The sequence below is a fragment of the Neopelma chrysocephalum genome, unplaced genomic scaffold (genome assembly GCF_003984885.1).
Source record: "Neopelma chrysocephalum unplaced genomic scaffold, ASM398488v2 Primary Assembly neopelma1_123, whole genome shotgun sequence".
In the NCBI taxonomy this organism is placed as follows: domain Eukaryota; kingdom Metazoa; phylum Chordata; class Aves; order Passeriformes; family Pipridae; genus Neopelma; species Neopelma chrysocephalum.
In genome coordinates this window covers 1,572,166-1,592,752 of record NW_020897785.1, presented here as the reverse complement: position 1 = coordinate 1,592,752, position 20,587 = coordinate 1,572,166, and the positions used below count along the sequence as shown (strand labels likewise).

At 50.8% G+C, this 20,587-nt stretch overlaps 1 protein-coding gene across 6 annotated transcripts in view; it reads left to right on the top strand.

Annotated features, from left to right (window-relative positions):
* Positions 1–20,587, top strand: part of EXTL3 (exostosin like glycosyltransferase 3) — a 132,414-nt gene that overhangs the window by 95,168 nt on the left and 16,659 nt on the right. For all 6 annotated transcript variants that reach the window (XM_027697844.1, XM_027697845.1, XM_027697841.1 and 3 more), the window contains 2 exons: positions 6,160–6,284; positions 10,534–13,152. In XM_027697844.1, coding sequence (XP_027553645.1) covers positions 11,005–13,152 — 2,148 coding nt within the window. In that variant the 5' untranslated portion in view covers positions 6,160–6,284; positions 10,534–11,004. The remainder of the gene's footprint in view (positions 1–6,159; positions 6,285–10,533; positions 13,153–20,587) is intronic.

Here is a 20,587-nt window from a genome sequence, read left to right as displayed (position 1 = left end):
TGATCTTCGGGATGATGGCTGGGAGACGCATTGGAAGCAGTTGCTCCATCTGCAGGAGCCTTGTGCTGGCACAGTGTCCCACTGCCCGTCTTGGAACCGCTCTGAGGACACTTGGCCCCTCTTCCCCACAAAAATAGCTGCTGTGTGGGGGAGATTCCTGCCTGGAGTGTTTTTAAGCCAAAGTAGCTCCAGCCTTCCCAAACGTGCCCCCTCTCCTAACATTTGGATTCCCTCCACCTCCTGTTGTGAGCAGGCAGGTGGGACTGAGTGCTGAGGATTACTGGACAATCTCTGGAGTGCAGAGTGTATCCACAATACCCACAGCACGTGGTTTCTCTGGGAATTTTCCCTCCTGGCCATGAAAGTGCATTAGTGATGTGAGCCGTTAAAAGCTACGAACCAGCTCTGTCCTGCACATCCTGCTGCCAGTCCAGGGAAGCTGTTAATCCATTAACTTTGCAGAAACCTGGCTGGTTTAGCTGCTCAGGAATAGCACCAGTGTGGCCACTCGTGGCTGAAGCATTTGGACTTCGGATGGTTGTGTCAGGCAGATTGTCTCAAAGCCCCAAGGTATTGAGCTGGCTTGTGTGTTTGATACCAGTCCATAAAGATTTCCTTAAAGAGACACTGTTGCTTGGCATTAGATGCTCTTTAATGTTGTCAGAGTGTCCTAATAAAGCAGGGCTTTGGCATCTGGGCTTATCCATTAGTCTTCCAGTAACCATTGAATCCATCGGCTGTTTACACTTGAATTAGAGGGATAGAGCTCACCAAAGCATTAACTCCCTATAAACGGTCTGAAAATAGGGAACTGAGGCTCTTTATGGGGCACTGAAAACCGAAGGCATCAAACAGTAGGAATTCAGTCTTCCTTTGTGCTGCTGTTCCCAGCAGAACTTGGGGGGGTGCGTTGACCCAGCAGGTGACATTTTTCTGACTAAATAATCATTCCAGCTGTTTCTCCAGCTAGCTCAGAGGACGCCATTAGGCTCAGGAAAGCAGCTGGGAAGCGCCTTTGGACCAGGCTTGACTTGGTTTTGGGTTTCAAAGGCAGAGGATTTAAAAAATACCAACCCAACTCGCACAAGGAGTCGTGTGTCGGTGCCTTGGCCTGGAAGGCGGCGTTGGAGCTGGAAGATCTGTTGGAGGGTGTCAATTTACTCAGGCTGAATCCTTCCCTGAGGATTGCTCTTGTTCTCTGGAATTAGAAGATAATGTTTTATTCCTTGATGTCTCCCTTTTGCAGTTCCTTGGCGTGAGCAGGGAACAAACTCTGGCAGAGACCGGAGTGGCACGAGAGTGATCCAGGACTCTGTTGGACCAGGAGCTGTGTGGAGGGTGCAGGAGACACAGTGAAGCAGCAGAGCTGTGGGAGAGGGAGGACAGGAGGGATTTAAAGTGGGGAAAGTGGGATTTGGGCAGCAGAGGAGAAAGGTGGTGAGAGAGGGGCAGAGGAAACGATCTCAGCAGCTGCGTTTTGTGCGGCCACTCCTGGATCCTGCAGCTGTTCATTAGGAATTCTGTTTATGCCACAGGGAGTTTTGGAGGCTCTGAAGCTGACACAGTTTTAATAGACAAAGACATTTTGAGTGCAGCACATCTGCTCTGGGATGCTGAGGAAGAGGCTCCATGCGGCAGTGCCACTGGTCGAGGCGTTTTGTTCCTGCTTTTTTTATTTTAAGACCTCTCTTTCATCCTGAAAAGTGATGTTGGAGGTCAAAAGAAGTGCTGTGTTTGCTCATTAAGTTTGCAGCCCCTAAACAGCCCTGTCATGCTATTCCTAATATCCCTGAGTTCCCAGCCCTGAGAGCTGGCAGAGTCACCTCTGATGTGGAAGGATCCTGAAGCATTTCCCAAAAGTGGCCGTTGTGGAGGTGTCAGGCACAGGTTTGGGAATGGAGGAGAGGCCTCCCTTGGTCGATGCTGCATTATTAAAAATCTGGTGAGTAGGTCTTAAATGGATCAATTTATTTCCAGGCAGACTCAGTCTAACCCTCAGCTTAACTTTTATAACCCATGGCTTTCCAAAGCCCATCTCATCTTGCTCGGTGATTGAATCCACCTCGTGCAGCTGGAAAGTTAATTCCTTCCTTCACCTCCAGCTCTGGCCAAGTTCCTTGGATCCCTCTTTCTCTGACCTCTCTCTAGGCCTTCCAATAAACAGAACAGTGTCACTTTGCCCTTCCTAACTGGTCTGTTATTGCTACATCTGCCCTGCAGTGATTTGGGAATGTTTCCACCTCCCCATTCTGGTCGGAGAGCTCTCTGTGCCGGGCACGGGTGCTGAGTGGAATTTGCCATCTCCCATCCTGCCTTTTCCAAGGACTGGGTGTTATTAGTCTTTTCCAGCCATGCAGCTTGAGAGGAGCTTTGTTTTTTATGTCTCTCTCTCTGCTATCCTGCAAGCAAAGCACTGGGCACCGGTGACAAGACAGTGCTCAGCGTGTGTCAAATTATCCAGCGTTCCAAACCCGGGCGGCAGCGCTGCTTTGTAGGAATTTAATTACCATGGATTCTGCTGGTGCTTATCTGCTATCATACACTCCTCTGCTGCTTAATGACTTCATTAAACACTCCCACAAACCTCAGGCACTGGGGTTTGTCCTCTCTGTGTGTTTTGAGGTGATGTATTTGTCCATGTCCACACCGGCACATCCTCACTTTGGGCAGTGCGAGGGTCCTGCAGGACCTTTGTTGGCTTTTCATAGAATCCCAGAATGGTTTGGATTGGAAAGGACCTCAAAGACCATCTTGTTCCACCCCCCTGCCATGGGTAGGGACACCTTCCACTATCCCAGGTTGCTCCAAGCCCCGTCCAATCTGGCCTTGGAAAATTCCAGGGATGGGGCAGCCACAGCTTCTCTGGGCAACCTGTGCCAGGGCCTCACCACCCTCACAGGGAAGAATCTCTTCCAAACAATAATTTTTATTATCCAATAATATTTTATTTCTTTATTTCATAGCACTGCCTGAGCTGGCAGAGCTCTTACCTGACAGGTCTGTACCTGTGGTGCCTCTTGGTTTCAGGTGGGGGCTTTCTCTGACACGGGGCCTTGGCCAGCAGCAGTTTTACAGCACAGGTACTTCATGTTGTGCCAGTTCTGGCTGTCTGTGGGTGCCTGGAACAGGAGGGAGATCTTAGATACACGGAGATTCTCCGAGGGCTGGAGCTCTGGACCCAGGCTGGGAGAGGTGTTCACCTGGAGAAAAGAAGGCTCCAGGGAGACCTTGGAGCTCCTTCCAGAGCCTAAAGGGGCTCCAGGAGAGCTGGAGAGGGACTTGGGACAAAGGCTGGAGGGACAGGACACGGGGAATGGTTTCCCTCTGCCAGAGGGCAGGGAGAGATGGGAGATTGGGAAGGAATTCTTGGCTGTGAGGGTGGGAAGGCCATGGCACAGGTTGCCCAGAGAAGCTGTGGCTGCCCCTGAATCCCTGGAAGTGTCCAAGGCCAGGTTGGACAGGGCTTGGAGCAACCTGGAATAGTGGGAGTTGTCCCTGCCCGTGGCAGGGGATGTAATGAGATGATCCTTAAGGTCCCTTCCAACCCAAACCGTTCTGTGATCCGAATTTCCAGCTTGCCTGGCAATGGACTGTGTGGGATAAGAACCCCCCTGCTGTATAAATACAGGTTATTACAGCACATCAGGTAATTTAGTTATTTGGGCTGATCCATTGGCCTTGTCTGAGGCAGAACAGCCCCATTTACTGTGATGAAGCTTCTCCCAAAAGTGCAGGTGACCGTCAGTTGTTAATGAGGCCGCGGGCCCATCCCACACATCCCAGAGGGGAGGGAAAAGCTGATGTTGGACACACAGCAGCACGGACACACCCGGGGGAGCAGGTGAAGGAGCTGTTACAGGGAGGGAAGGCACACTTGGAGTTGTTTAACATGGTTCATTTGGCCACGTGGCATTGATGAATTGAGTTGTCACTGCACCTCGCTCAGGTGTAGCAACTGAGAGTTCCCTGTTTCTTTAGGCTTTCCTTGGATATAAACTTCCCATCAGGACTCACTGCTGACCTGCCTCCTTGGCCTCTGAGGTCCATGAGAAACCATCCATGTGATTTCGTGCTTGTTAGAGGCCCCTTGATGGAGATGTTTGTTCTCCAGCACTGGTTCATTCCCTGCATGTGGGAAATGGGTGAACTTTTCATAAAACCCCTATAGATGGATCATTTTCCACAGGGACCCTCCCTGCTGAGTGAGATGCTGTTAAACACCCTGTGTGTTTCTGTGCTCTTCAGGCAATATTTCCTTTTTCTTATAACCTTTCCAGGTCAGCAGAAAATATAGATTTATGCTTAATTACGACCTGCAGCTTCTGTCAGAGGGCAGGAACTCGAACCTACCACGGGGTTATTTCCTGCTGCGGAAGTGGCACCCAGGGTGTTTTAGGGACAGGGACATGAGAGAGATTTGTGGTTTTACCTTGGGGAAAATAACCTGGAAACCACAAAGAATTCCAAGGACTTGAGCTGTCTCATGGAGTCAGCGTTTGGGGAATCAGCCCTGTCTGGAGTTGACCTCTCCAGGCTCCTGTGGTGTGACGTGGAGCACCCGGCTCTTCGCTGTGGTTTTACCTCAAGACTGCTCTTGTTCATTAATTAGTTCAAGGTAAAAGCCTCCCACACCCAATCTGTCCCTTTTAGAAGTGTCTAAAAGCTTGTGCCGCTGCATGATGGAGAATCCTCAGTTTGCTTCTCCCATCCCAAAATATCTGAACTGGGAATGCGGTGAACGCTCCCGATGTCGGCCCCTGTGTGGTTGTATGGGTTTCCTAGCCTGCTCCTAAAACTCTGCCCTGTGTCCCTTGCTCTGAGACTTGGGGAGGAGAGGGGTGAACTTTGAATCCAGGATTCTTTGCCGCTCAATCCCGCAGGACACAGATGGATTTGCTCGTAAGTTGGATGTTCCTTTGAGCGGAGAAGTGCTCGTGCGCAGCCTGGGGGGAAAAAATAAAACACTGTGACTGGTTTATTACCAGAAAACAACACTAAATAATAAATTTAAGAACTAAAAGCTCTATATGCAAAGTAGATTTCAGGATGCATTATGCAAACAGCAGAAAGGCACCGGAGAAGGGAACAGGCTGGGAAGAGGCAGGCGGGGAAGACGGATGATCTTGCGGACGGGATGATTGGATGTGGAGTGAATCCCAATCCAGGGTGACCTTGGGTGGGTTGTTTCTCCATTACCTGCTCTCTGAAAGCTGGAGGTGGTTTTCCTGTGGTGTTCAGGATTCCATCAGAATAAAGGAATGTTTATGGAGCACTCAGTTGAGCTGAGCAGGACAGGGCAAAGCATCAGGTACCTGGGAGCACCTGGGGGGGAGGTTTCTGCACCTTCTCACCACAATACTGAGCATCTCCTGGAGCAGGATCCTGTCCCTGTGCCCCAGGTGGGAACACAAAGCTGGGAGCCAGTGGCAGTTCTTCACTTGTCTGCCTTGGAGCAGTTTGAGTTCACCTTTGCTGTGGAAAGAGGGAGAGGGAGGCCTGGAGGGTCCGTTATCTCCTGATTGCTGGAGAGAGGTTGTACCAGAGCGAGCACAGGAAGGGGCTCTTGGATGTTTGTCCAGGACTTCTTTATCCCACACGTGCCTATGAGGATGGGCAGCACAGCTGGAAGCAGGTTTGGCTTCACGTGGAGCTGCAAACACAGTGAATGTTCCTTGGTTTAGATAAAAGCTCCCTAGAATGTTCCTTGGTTTAGATAAAAGCTCCCTAAAGCCGGGGATGCAGTTTATCCCCGGAATTTACAGATTACAGGACCTTTTACCGGTGTGTTGATCTCAGCCTGGGAGAATTTCTCTGGGCCCCTGAGCTCTGGAGAAGGTACAAATCCCTCGTGACGATCCCGAGGCTGCCGCACGCGGAGCGTTTCAGAGCGAATTTTCCATCTGCTCCTTTCAAAGAGCTGCTCTCAAACATACCTTAAAGCACACACCTAATAGATTTATTCTCCTTGTTCAACTGCTCCTGTTCCCAAAGCAGTTGGAGATTTGGGGTGTAATCCTTTCCTTTGAGAGCTTTAGGAAGCAGAAAGTTATCGTTGCTGAAGGGCTGTTTGCTGCTCGTTTCTTTTCCATTTACACCTGTTCTGAAAAGGGGGGGGGAATATCCTGTATTTTTATTTTCTCTCTTTGATTTCATTTCTAGTGCTGGTGAGAGAGACTTGGCAGTAGAAACTGTCTATCCAAACCTGCAGAGATAAAGCACAGGAGCCACTGACACACTCCCTGACGTCCTTCTCCGTTTGACAGGAGGGAGCCGGCGGGACACAGGTGGGTTCATTCTCCACGGAAAAAGCCATCAAAGCGGGACTTTGTGGGGGTGACACAGCAGCAGTAGCACTGCAGAGCCATCATTTTATGAGGAAAGGGAGTGAGAATGGGTATGGATGCGTGCAGACGAGAGTTTGGGAGCTCTAATTTAGCAGATGCAGGATCCCTGTGGAATTTTCCTCCCCACAGTGCAGTCTGTGCTCCGTGTTGTGCCTGATGGTTATGGATTGCTCTGCTAAGCCCTTAAAGACCACAAGTTTAAATTTTCCAGGCTCTGCTCGCAAATGTGCTGAGGAAGGAACAGCATTTCCCTAATTTTATGGGGAGGTGGATAAATGGAGGTGCAAATGGAGGAATAGTTGTTGCTCAGGTGTTTGCAGGAGGACTTGGAACATTTGCAGGGAAACGACTCCACGAGCACCCACAGATCAGACCAGCCTGGCACGTTCTAGAAATGCAAAATGAGGGACAACCTCGGGTATTCCCATAACTTCACCTGCTGTGGAGCTGGGGAAAGCTGGGAATGCAGCCTGAGCTTTGACAACATGCTGGAACAGCAGTTTAGTTTCACAGCCCCATTCCCTGGGAGAAGGAACTGCAGAGAGCAAACCTGTTGTGCCTGAGAAGTCACTCGGGTTGGCATTTGGGAAGAGTCTCTGGTAATTATTGATCTCCTGATTTTCTAAGAGCTCTTCCTACCTTTTTTTTTTTGATGTGTGTAATTAGCTCCATCAGGCAGTGAAATTGTGCTATAACATCAACGAGAGTTTTCAGTGTTGGGCTGGATCAAAGAACTAAATAGTACTTGGCAAAACCCAGCAACCAACCTGTTTCTCCTCCTCCCAGATTTCTTTTGGGGAATGACAGAAATCAGCAGCCTTTTTTCCCTGGTGCTGCTCGTTGCTGTTAAACACAACACTGAAGTCTCTCTTGGTAAAACCATGAAGTGGGTTTTTTTACTTTGCCTTTTTTTCTTTTGAAGTCCTAATGACAACGTGTTACAACCTCAAGCTCTGTTGAGTTAATGAGAAATAAAGTCTTAATAATGAAGAAGAGTCCAAGAGTGTGTCTAAAGCACTCACTTTATCACCAGCACATATTTCATAGTGACAGTCAATACTTTTAACCGATCCCAAGCCACACGTGGTGCATTTTAAATCCCTCCTCAGCCTCCTCTGGTCTTTCCCATGTGATGTTTTCCAAGAGAGCCACAGAGTCACTTTGTCAGCTTCGGGTTTCTGAGCACAAGGATGTTTTTAATTCACAACCCACATTTTTAGGCCAGGAGGATAAAGGTTGTTCTGTGTCAAGGAAGGGAAGGACCAGGGGAGCCACTGGAGGGGTTGGGTGACAGAGCAACTGCTGATGGTCACGTGTGGGGTGATGGATTTAGTTTTCCAAGGACCCCAGTTGCCATTTTAGGGAGTCCAGTTTACCATTTCATTACTGTTTATGGCTTATAAATGACCAAAGTGGCCACAAAGGAATAAAATTTAGATGCAGTCTCACCTTTTGGGGCTTCCTTTACTGCCTGTGGAGCTGCAGCTCTCTCTGACCAGCCCACAGCAACATCTCCATGTGTCATTCTTTTTTTGGCCACATTTATGATTGCCTTATTTCTCTGTTGTCTCAACACCCTGCAGGGTTTGACCCCACTTATCCCATGGCACCCCCAAACCAAAAATAACCAGCAGGACTTGTTTTCCCCACGTGTGCCTTGAAGTTAAGCTGATTTTTAGATCAAGTGAGTGTGTGCTCTGGCATTTCCCTCAGGAAAAGCACTAATAGGGCAGCTCATCTCCTGGCCAGCTGTTTGCAGAAAACTGGTGGCAATTCCAGGATCTTTGCAGCCCCCGGGAGAGCAGGTGGAAATAACAGGGACTGCCCGACTGGCGCACACAGACACACAGCACAAGCTCCACTTGCTGCAGAGAGCTTAAAAAGGGGGGGGGAAAGAAAGGGAAATAGACTTTAAAAAACTTTTTTTAAGCAGTATTATTATTATTTTTGCCTTCAGTTGCCTGGGTTGTGCAGTGGCTCCTGCTCAAACCCTGCTGCCGTGGGCCAGCGGTCCTGGAGGGCCGGAGCCTCCCCCAAGCCCTGCCAAGATCCAAGAAAGCTGATTTAGCCTTTTGCTGATTTTAGCCCCTTTATCCTCCCAGCTTTCCAAGATTTACGCCAGTGCTGTTTGCCAATGCCACGATTTTCAAATCTGCCTCAGTTTGAAGCATCCGTTCTGCTGTGCTGCTCAATTTTGGGTCATGTTGGCGGGGGGTGGAAATCCCATTTAATCATGGGGCGTTAAATTACTGCCAACAAACGGCCATGTAGCAATAGCCCTAAGAACTGTGCTTTATTACTCCACATATTCCCCCTTCCACGATGATTTTTCCTGGTTAAAATCAAATTTTCCATGTGTTTTCCCTGACACTCGAGTACCGCGCTGAAAATTCCTCCTGACTTCTCCCTGCTCCTTTAAGGTGAACTTTTTTTTTTTTTTTTACTTTGGCCCGTTTCCAGATCTTTCAGCTGAGATTTGCTTCCTTTCTGCTAATTCTTGATGAGGAGCTGAGAGGGGCATTAAATAGATTTAGTGAGAAATGACCGTCACCGGCGTGGATGACTTTCCTCTAATTAAAAATTGAAGCGGAAATGAAAAAGCTCCTCTTGAGGCCGTGCAGGAGCCCAGCACTGAATCCATCAGTGACGTGGCAAGTCCAGTGTGTGGAAGAATATCCCAGAAACTTCAGTGTCTTGGAGGATGCCAGTAAAAGGGAAGGGAGGGTTTCTAGTGGCAGCAGATTGATGTGGCCTAGATTTGAATCTGTTGGGCCAGAGCTAGAACTGGGAATTGGATTCCAGAGAATCAATGGTTTGGGTGGGAAGGGACCTTAAAGGTCATCCTGTTCCACCCCCTGCCATGGGCAGGGACACCTTCTGCTATCCCAGGTTGCTCCAAGCCCTGTCCAACCTGGCCTTGGATGCTTCCAGGGATCCAGGGGCAGCCACAACTTCTCTGGGAAACCTGTGCCAGGGCCTCCCCACCCTCAGAGCCAAACAATTCCTTCCCAATCTCCCATCTATCCCTGCCCTCTGGCAGTGGGAAGCCATTCCCCCGTGTCCTGTCCCTCCAGGTCCTTGTCCAAGGTCCCTCTCCAGCTCTCTTGGAGCTCCTTTAGGCTCTGGAAGGAGCTCCAAGGTCTCCCTGGAGCCTTCTCTTTTCCAGGTGTCCTCATGGATCCAATGTGGGAAGGGACCTTAAAGACCAGCTCATTCCAGCCCCGACACCTTCCGCTATCCCAGATTGCTCCAAGCCCCGTCCAACTTGGCCTTGGACACTTCCAGGGATCCAGGGGCAACCACAGCTTCTCTGGGCAACCTGTGCCAGGGCCTTGCCACCCTCAGAGCCAACAATTCCTTCCTAACATCTCATCTCCTTCAGTCTTAGGCCATTCCCACCACATGCCCTTGTGAAAACTCCCTCTCCAGGGACCTGTGCCATGTCCTTGATTTTTTATACCTGTGCTAGGTAAGCACTCAGTGCCAGAGCAGAGTTTTCCAAGCTGATACCACCTGGGTGACAGGATACCCAGCAGATGCTGAATTCAGCACCTTTGCTTCGATGTGCAGTGTGGACTCTTCCAGTGTTGCCCAGGAACCCCCTCATCCGCAGCCGGCGGAGTTAATCACAACCAACAACCGGAGCGTTCCCTTTAAACTTCCTCATGCAATGAATCAAAATTTTCCAGCAGGAAATGAAAGCAAAACACTTCATCTAAAAATTCCTCATCAGCTCTAGTCACTGGAGCAGAACAATGGTGATTACACTCAGCTGTGCAGTACAAATTCCCGGCGCTGCCGCGTCCCGGGATCCCAGCAGGGCGGGCAGGGACGGCAGGTGTGTGTTAATGTCTCCGTTTCGTACGTGAGGAGACGGGGCCTTGCAGGTGTTGAGCAGCTTCTGTGGAGCAACACAGCAGGACAGGGGCAGAAACAGGGATCCAGGTCCAGGGCTGGGGTGGTTGTGGACTGACAGTGAAGGACGCGACCCTAATGAAGGGGCAGAGTGCCTGGAGAAAGCCACATCTGATGCATCCCATCACCTCCTCAGGTGTTCTGGTATTAACCCCAGGGGTGTTGACCATGTACAAAGGTTGTTCTTTTGAGACAGAGCAGTTGCTTTTAAATCTTGACGATGTTTTGGGTCATTTTGTTTGCATTGCCTGACTGGGTGGTTGTTCTCCTGCAGGAATGGCAGAGCGTCATCCCCGCAGCAGTGATGACAGAGTCTAACGTTCCTACGAGTCTCTCCTGGCTCCTTCTCCGCAATGGCTGGTGCATATTCATGGCATGGTAATGCAGGATGTCGGGAGCAGCGGTAGAGTTTGGCTCCGTCCCACTGTGTTTTCCTTCTGCCGGCTGGGACTTTGGATCGCCATGACAACACCGTGACACTCCCGGCAAAGGTTGCCCACTGAAAGGGTGTGGGCTGGGGGTGGGTGAGAAGGTCAATGACCGACTCCAACGGGATCAAAAGTCGTGCCTGCAGCAAAACGACCGTGGAAGAGCCGTCGGCACGGCAAGAAGATGAAATTCCCCTTCCATTGGCTTCTCGCTGAACAGGCACAATAACATTTTTATCCAGGAGACTCGCTATACAAACTCTTTTGGTTATGGCTACTGATCCGACGTGATTGGGCGCACGGCGACTCTGGAACTCATGACTGGATATACGATGTTGCGGAATGGGGGAGTGGGGAACGGAGGCCAGCCCTGGGTGTTGAGGTGGTCCAGTCGGATCCGGCTCACCTGGCTCAGCTTCACCCTCTTCATCATCCTCGTCTTCTTCCCCCTCATCGCCCACTACTACCTGACCACCATCGACGACGCGGACGACGCCGGCAAGCGCATCTTCGGGCCCCGGACCGGCAACGAGCTGTGCGAGGTGAAGCACGTGCAGGACCTGTGCCGCATCCGCGAGTCGGTCAGCGAGGAGCTGCTCCAGCTGGAGGCCAAGCGGCAGGAGCTCAACAGCGAGATCGCCAAGCTCAACCTCAAGATCGAGGCCTGCAAGAAGAGCATTGAAAATGCCAAGCAGGACCTGCTGCAGCTGAAGAACGTCATCAGCCAGACCGAGCACTCCTACAAGGAGCTGATGGCGCAGAACCAGCCCAAGCTCTCCCTGCCCATCCGGCTGCTGCCCGACAAGGACGACGCGACCTTCCCCCTGCCGAAATCCAACAGGAACTGCAGGCTGCACAACTGCTTCGACTACTCACGCTGCCCCTTGACATCTGGCTTCCCAGTCTACGTCTACAACAGTGACGATTACCCCTTTGGTAGCTCCTTGGACCCTTTAATTAAACAAGCCTTTGAGGCGACCGTCAGAACTAATGTTTATGTTACTGAAAATGCAAATATTGCTTGTGTGTACATAGTTTTAGCGGGGGAGATGCAAGAGCCCGTAATGCCAAAACCTACTGAACTAGAGCAACAGTTGCACTCTTTGCCATATTGGAGGACTGATGGACACAACCATCTTATCATCAACTTGTCGAGGAAATCGGAGACTCAGAACTTCCTCTACAACATCAGCACGGGGCGCGCCATGGTCGCCCAGTCCACCTTCTACGACGCGCAGTATCGCCCGGGCTTCGACATCGTGGTGTCGCCCCTGGTCCACGCCATGTCCGAACCCAACTTCCTGGAAATCCCGCCCCAGGTGCCGGTCAAGCGTAAATACCTGTTCAGTTTCCAGGGGGAGAAGATCGAGTCTCTGAGGTCCAGCCTGCAGGAGGTTCGCTCTTTCGAGGAGGAGATCGAAGGCAATGCCCCGGCTGACTACGACGACCGGATCATCACCACCCTGAAGGCCGTCCAGGACAGCAAGCTGGACTTCGTTCTGGTGGAGTTCACGTGTAAGAACCAGCCCAAGGCGAGTCTGCCCACTGAGTGGGCTCTGTGTGGAGAAAGGGACGACAGACTAGAGCTACTGAAGCTTTCTACTTTTGCACTGATCATCACCCCCGGGGACACCCGTTTGGTGATCTCCGCCGGGTGCACCATGAGACTGTTTGAGGCTCTGGAAGTTGGAGCCATCCCGGTGGTTCTCGGCGAGCAGGTCCAGCTTCCCTACAACGACGTGATCCGGTGGAACGAGGCAGCCTTAATCATACCAAAGCCACGTATCACAGAAGTGCACTTCCTTCTGAGAAGCATTTCTGACAACGATCTCCTTGCCATGAGGAGGCAGGGCCGCTTCCTGTGGGAGACCTACTTCTCCACCTCGGACAACGTCTTCAGCACAGTCTTAGCTGTCATAAGGACTCGAATCCAAATCCCGGCCGCTCCCATCCGAGAAGAACCCGCCGTGGAGATCCCCCACCGCTCTGGCAAAGCTGCTGGTACAGACCCCAACATGGCCGACAACGGTGACCTGGACTTGGGGCCTGTGGAGACAGAACCCCCCTATGCATCCCCCAAATATCTCCGCAACTTCACCCTCACCGCGATGGATATCTACAGGAATTGGAACTCTGCTCCGGGGCCTTTTCACCTCTTCCCCTACACTCCCTTTGACCCTGTTTTACCCTCAGAAGCAAAGTTTCTGGGGTCCGGGACTGGGTTTCGGCCGATCGGTGGAGGAGCGGGTGGCTCTGGGAAGGAGTTCCAGGCTGCTCTGGGCGGCAACGTGCCCCGGGAGCAGTTCACGGTGGTGATGTTGACTTACGAGCGGGAGGAGGTGCTGATGAACTCCCTGGAAAGGCTCAATGGTCTCCCCTACTTAAATAAGGTGGTGGTGGTGTGGAACTCTCCCAAGCTTCCCTCCGAGGATCTCCTGTGGCCGGACATCGGCGTCCCAATCATGGTAAGGCAGATGGAGCTGTGCTGGTGGGGTTTGTGTGTTGAAGTGACTCTTCTGTAGTGTATCAGCTCAGCTTCGGTCCTGTGGGATGGTTGAAGGTGTCTGAACCTCATCTGGGTGCTGGAGAAAAACGAGAAGTTCCTGGTGTTTGGCACTCATGGAACGGGAATTGCTTGAGCGGAGCCCAGTGTGAATCACAAGGCTAAAAGCCAGGGATTCCCGTTCACTGGAAATCTTTCCTCAGGCTCCTGAAGTTCCTTGCTGTGAGGACAGTTGACACCTTATAAATACCTAAGTAGTAACTGTTTCTGCACTTCACCAGATGAATTTTTTATCAAAACAAAAGAGGGACCCACTGAATCCGTGTCGACTGCGAAGACCTCAGAACTCATCTCTCACTTTATATTATTACAAGGGATGGCAGGGAAGGAATTACAAGGCAAGGCCGATGTGGCTGCCAGAGCTTCCGTGCTCCAAAGGTTGTAGCTGAGTTTTCCATAGGTTTGGGTTGGTTATTTTTTTCCCCAGCCAAGCTGAAGAGGTGACACCTTCAAAACCCAACGTTCATTTTCACGCTCAGCTACTCACTTGCTCATCAGCTTGTAAAGGGTTAATTCTTAAATTATTATTTATATATTAATTTTAGGACTTCTGTGTTGTCCCAGCATAACTTCCTGCCTGGCCATTGTTACCAATCAATATTAAATATAAATCTCCCCTAAAGCACAGACACAGAGCCGCTGACACTGTGTGGGCTGAATCCGGCCGTGTTTAGAGGACAAATGGAAGGATAATGCCTCACAAATTAGGGAAAGGAAAAATAAGAGAGGGAGATGGTACTTAAGCAGCCGAACTGCGTGTGGTTTATGTGACAGGACACCACTGGGCTTAACAGCAACGTGAGCTTTATGCTGCGTGCAAAGAGATTCATTGATTTAATATTTCCTTTTATTATTATTGGGATGAATAAATCCTTCTGCTCGCATTTAAGAACCCTTCTAGTCCGGGGACAATGAGGAGAGAAAATTGCTTGGATAATTGGGAAATAATCTTTCACATTAGTCCCGTTGAAGGTCTGAATTCCACAGAATGTTTGCATTGTGTCCGCCGGAAAACTGCGTCCTCCTTCAGAGCGCTGATTGGTCACCTTGGAGTCGTTGATGGGTGTTATTTGTGAAGAAAAAAGATGTTTCTGTTGATGGAGGATAATGGCTTTTTGTACCTTGCTCTCATCTGCTGTGTTGGAGCCCCACTGGCTTTTTGGGAACTTGGACATACGAGTTGTTGTTGCCTTTGAGGGGTTCGTGTGCCCTGGGGGATGTGCCGTAGGGAATGTTCAGTTCCAGGGGAGGGAATTGTCCTGTGTCTGCTTGGAGATGTTGGATGGTAACACTGTACTCGTGGCCAAGTGCCAGGGAATGGCTGGAGCACAGAGAGCTTCTACTGGGTCCTTTCCCAAGGTGTGATCATGTCTGCTTTCTTCCCATTTTTCTGAATCCCAGTTTATTTTAAAGAGCCCAAGTCTCCCAGGATCTCTCACAGGGAGAGGTTAACCCTTTGCAGCCTCCAGGCATCCATCCCACTCATGTGCTTGTTGCTGAGTCTGTCTCCAGGCTGGGTGTTTAATCCATGTTGTATTCATCTGCATGGATGGTTTGGTGCAGGAATGATGGAAAACTTACCTGGGCTTCATCAGGCAGCGACAAATCCTAAGATCTGCCGTGGAAAAGGGCACAAGAACTTGGGGAGCAGAGGCTGAGACATGGGATGTGCTGGCCAGGGGAAGAGGCAGGTGGGGACGTGGGGTTGGAAGAAAGACAAGCCAATGTCAAAATAAACTGCAGAGCTGTGGATCTGATTTCCTTATGGGGAAAAAAAAGTGCCTTTTGATAGGGAATATCCAATTCTCTCGGATCTGGGAGCAGTGCTGAAATATGTTTCAGTAACACGGGGATGGAGGGAATTGTCCTGTGATGAGGTCCCAAAGCACAGAGCTTTGGGGGGAAGAGAAGGGAATGGGGGCAGATTTGGGGGCCCCTCCTTGTGATTGAAGTGTGTCCAGGCACCTCTGACTCCCAGGAGCAGCACAACAGCAGCACATGTGCTGGCATGATCCATGATCAAAGCACCTGGAGCCAGAAGGTTATTGGTGAAAATCCAACAGCACAAGGACGTGGAGCTGCTGGAGCGAGTCCAGAGCAGGCCATGGAGATGCTCCAGGGGCTGGAGCCCCTCTGCTCTGGACCCAGGCTGGGAGAGCTGGGGGGGTTCACCTGGAGAAGAGAAGGATCCAGGGAGAGCTTGGAGCCCCTTCCAGAGCCTAAAGGGGCTCCAGGAGAGCTGAAGAGGGACTTGGGACAAGGGCTTGGAGGGACAGGACAAGGGGGAATGGCTTCCCAGTGCCAGAGGGCAGGGAGAGATGGGAGATTGGGAAGGAATTCTTGGCTGTGAGGGTGTGAAGGCCCTGGCACAGGTTGCCCAGAGAAACTGTGGCTGCCCCTGGATCCCTGGAAGTGTCCAAAGCCAGGTTGGACTTGGAACCACCTGGGCTAGTGGAAGGTGTCCCTGCCTATGGCAGGGGGTGGGATGAAATGATCTTTAAGGTCCCTTCCAACCCAAACCATTCCATGATTCCATGTAAATCCCAGCCTAATGAAGCAAACAAGGTGTGCAGCACACCCAGGGCTGAAAGAACCTTTGGAAGCAAAATAGAGTCCTGAGTCCCACCCAGGGGCTGCTGCTGACAAGAGCTCCAGAGTTCCTTGGTGGGACATTGAACTACATTCCAGCTGTGTGGCTCTGGGCTGGCAGAATTCCCCAAGGGAGAGTTGAGCTTCCTCCTGCAGCCTCACTGCATGGATTGACCTTATTTATTGATCAGTTCCTTGGAACTTTGGTTGCTTGGCTGTGGTTTGGTCCTGCAGAGCAGGTTATGTGGTTCCTTTTCCCTGGTGGGCTGGGGATTAATCAGTAGCAGAGCTCAAAGCTGCCTTCAAGTCTTTCATGGATAATGAGAAAAACAGGGCTGCAGAATATGTCTGATCTTTGGAAAAACTTTTACTTAAATACAGATTTCCTGTGATTGCATAATTTACTATAAAATCAGCAAGATTCCTAAGCTGCACAGGGGTCTGATCAAACATTCTGGCCCTGTACCCAGCCTGAGGTGACTCTGTGCAAATATAACCTGATGTGAAGTCGGTGTAAGCACTCAGGGCTGCCCCTGGAACAGCTGTAGGTCCATTACCCTCACTTTTAAAGTGCCTTGGTGCCAAAGCCGAGCTGTAAAAACCGTTCAGGTCTCACTTGAAACAACGTTGCAGCAAAAAGCGAAGGTTGGGAATGAGAAGCCTTGTTTGTGTAACAAACACCCCCCTGTCCATCACAATGCTGTGGATGCTGCAATGGTGCTGCTCACCCCTCACTAATGACTGCTGCTGCTTTTCCACATTTGTGGGGAAGAAAAGGGGGAAGGAGTTTGGATGAAACGCTGCTCTGAACAGCTGGGAAGGCTGCGGCAGGGTCGGAGTGAGTTTGGCTGTTTCTCCTTGCACATGCATTAATCTTGGAAAGGTTTCTGGCAGCAGAGTAAAGCAGGAGTCATTAAGGAGAAGGTCTGGCTCGATTTTGGGGTGGAGGCTTCCAGCCTCCCCTTCCAACCTCGCTGTGCTCAGGATTTCTAACCAGCGGTGACAGGAGGAACCTCACCCGTTCCTCTGCAATTCCTCCACAGCATTTTCATCCACACGAGTAAAAGGAAAGGGAAACAAATGAAACAGAAACACTGAGGCAGCCACGGATCCAGTCCCCAGAGGTGGAATTCAGATGCACCCAGGAAGATTCAGATCCTGCTGTGCTTTGCCTGTTTCTGCTCTGCTTTTAATCTTAAGAACCTAAAAAAATGAGTTGAGCTTAAACAGCCAGAGTTACCTGAAGGGAGTTTGGTTTTAATATATTGAAATGAGTCCAGTGGAGGCCACTAAGTTGATCACAGGGCTGGAACATCTCTGAGAGAGCTGGGGGTGTTCAACCCCTTCCAGAGCCTAAAGGGGCTCCAGGAGAGCTGGAGAGGGACTTGGGACAAGGGCTGGAGGGACAGGACACAGGGAATGGCTTCCCACTGCTGGAGGGCAGGGAGAGATGGGAGATTGGGAGGGAATTCTTGACTGGGGGGGTGGTGAGGGGCTGGGCTGGAATTCCCAGAGAAGTTGTGGCTGCCCCTGGATCCCTGGAAGTGTCCAAGGCCAGGTTGGATTGGTGTTGGAGCAACCTGGGCTAGTGGAAGGTGTCCCTGCCCATGGCAGGGCTGTGGAATGAGATGACCTTTAAGGTCCCTTCCAACCCAAACCATTCTGTGATTTGGGGCTAAACCTTGTTTATCCCAAACCAGTATTTTCACAACCTCTGCTCACGTTCTAAGTGACAGCCTGAACTTCCAGCTCTTCTCTCGCCCAGGTGAATGCAGGTCCCTCTCTCGTGGCTAGAGTTTCTTTTCTCCTTCCTCAGGGTGAGGTGGAATGTGTGTGCTGGAGGCATTCCTGAGCTGGTGTGTGTGTGCTGGAGCATTCCTGAGGATTTTGGCCGGGTTCAGTGCCAGCAGCAGCTCTTGTGGCTGTGGCAGTGACTAATCCTTCCCTCCAGCTTTGTCCCAGAATAAGGGGCTGGCTTTGATCTCTGCAGCCAGTCCAGTGGTTCGATGTCCTTTCCTGCTGACCTGGTGGCCGGCTCAGGGAGCTCATTCAGTTCAGCTGCTTGTTTAAAGGGGAATAATCTTTGGAAAATGTCTAATCCGGAAGCGTTCTGGGTCTGCTGAGCTGTTTGGATGCCACGAGATCCCTTGAAATGCCATTTATTCATCGGGAGCAGGCTGAGGAGGGAATGCTGTCCCGACTTTCCCTGCTGTTGGGGCAGTGGCTGAGCTGGCTCTGCAGGGCAGGTGCCTGAGATTTGCACATCCTGCCCAGCACAAACACTCCAAGGTGCCTTGGTATCTCCATTTTCAGGAGCACAACAGGATCCCCAGGTGGTGGTTCTGAATAAGAGAAGGGCAGAACCCGGTCAGGCTGTGACCTGGAGCTTCTCTGCTTGTCCTTCAACAAGGAGCTGGATCTCCAAGCTTGGTTTTCTGATAAGAGCAGCAGAAGTCACAAGGAGCTCGAGATAAACTGGAGTGGTGGATGTGATCCAGGCTGAGTTCCTCACCCTGGCCATGAGTTAAAAAAGGGAATAAAACCCTCTGTGCTGACCACAGCACCATTCCAATGCATCCTTTTCCCTACTGGGAGCTTTGCATAAATACCAGCTCAGGGTCTGGCTCAACCAGGTAATTCAGCACCTCCCAAACCCTCCCTTGGTGACTTGTGCTTTTCTGGACCAGCTCACCTGCAGAAGCTCTTTGGTGAGTCACAGCTTTACACTGGGAATTCCCACTTGTCCCTGTGGGGAATTCACAGCCCTTGTGTACAAAATCAGGGGGAACCCAACCGAACTTTCGGGTCCCGGGTTGCACGTGGGAGTGGGGAAGCTCCAGCTTTGCTTCCAGAAGGAGCAGTTCAGCAAATCAGCCGAGGAGATCCCCTTGTTCCTTAGCACTGAGTCACTTCACACAAGAGATCTGTGGGTTGAGCGGGTCCCACCCGCTGCACCAGCGTTCCCAGGAGCTCATCCCAGATTTAGGAGCTCCATTTCTCCGTGGGAACAGTTTTACCAGGCAGGAGGTGTCACACAGAAGTGCCTGGTGCTGCTGTCGGGTTTGCAGCACCACCTGCTGCCGGCGGAGCCGGAGCTGCCCGTGAGTTCCCACTTCTCTACCAGTTTTGCCAGTCTCAAGATGTATTTTTCCTGCTATGTAGCAGGAGAGGAAGGAACAAATCCACTGCTTAGTTTACCTGAAATCCTAAAATCCAGATGCTTGTCACTGCAGGGCCTAAGCAGAGGTGCAGCCGTGCGTGAATGAGGGATGATAATGTAACAAGCAGTGCCGGCTCCTCGGGGATTTGCACTGGGAATATTAACTCCAGCACCCTCACAATCCTGCCTGCTATTGCCTAAACCCAGCCCTTAATTCTCTCCTGTGCCATATGCTGGTTTGTAATGGCTTTTGCACAGACAAAACGTTGCTGCAGCCTCAGCTCTCGGAATTCCCTCGACTCAGGATGCGGCTAATAGGGTGGGTGATCAGAAAGAAGGAGTATTTGGGGCACTGGGAAGGAAAACAAGGCAGGAAAGCATCCTGGCACGCTGCTGTGGACATCACTGGGTGGGGTTTGTCACACATGAGAGCTTGGAGGTGTCACAGGGACCAGTCCCTCGTGTTGAAGCACAAAAAACCCCCCCATCACCACAAAATCTGTCAGGGCGTCTCAAACACTCTCAAGCAGCTCTGGCACAAGCTGGGGGACAAAAATCACACGACAGGACTTGGCACCTGAGGCAGAGCAGCAGCAAAACACCACATTGTTTGTCCAGGGCTGGATTCTTTCTACTTTTAGGGTTTGTATCCTGGTCTGTTTAAATAACAACAGAGTTGTAATGTCCCCAAATTATTCCACAAACAAGGGGGGGAGCTGAGAGTGTGGATGTATTTCCTCTCTTTTTCTCCTTTGGTTTTCACCTTCCTTTCGTTCCCTGTGACTTTGTTATTGCAGCTCTTCCTTGGTTCTTATGGAATCACGTGCTGACATCACTGCAAGTTACACCCTTCTCCTGATAAAATCCCAGAACCTGGGTATCCATGTTTCCTTTCTTCCTGTGCTTTTATGTGTCCTAGTGGGGTGGTTTTGCTGTGTAAAACCACTTGGTTGTGCATTCTGGGCAGGCTGCCTCATTTTTGGAGGCAACCTTGTCTCCCAGAGGAGCCATAACTTGGTGCTGTGCCACAAAGAAGGGATGGTTCCCCTGGCACAGGCGGGAAGGAGTGAGCTGGAGTCACCGGAACTTGGCTTTCTGAAATAATTTGGGATGAAAAAAGTCTGTGATTACTGGAACAGGAGGGACCTGTGGCATTGAGACATCGAAGAGGGGCATGAGAAGGTTGTGAAGAGGAAGGTACCTCTTGGATATGAGGTTGGAGAAGGGGATGAGAAGCAAGAGGGAGGTTTTAGTCACTGCTTGTTCCTACATGTTTGATGTAGCTCACAGATGCCTGTGGGTCGATCAGCAGAGACATTGCAGCTCTCAAGTAGAAGGTAGTGACTTACTCCCTGGTTTTCCAGAGGGCTGGGAACAGTACTAGTTGCTGTTCATACTAAAAATGTTCATTCTGTACCTCAGGATTACCCTCAAAACTTTCCCTACCTGTCCACCACTAATTACCTCATTTTTACCTCACAATACTCATTCTCTACCACGGGGATTAGATCAAGTCTTTTCCCTCAAAATTTCCCAACCTGCCCACCACTGATTACCTCATTCACCTCAGAATGTTCATTCTCTCCCC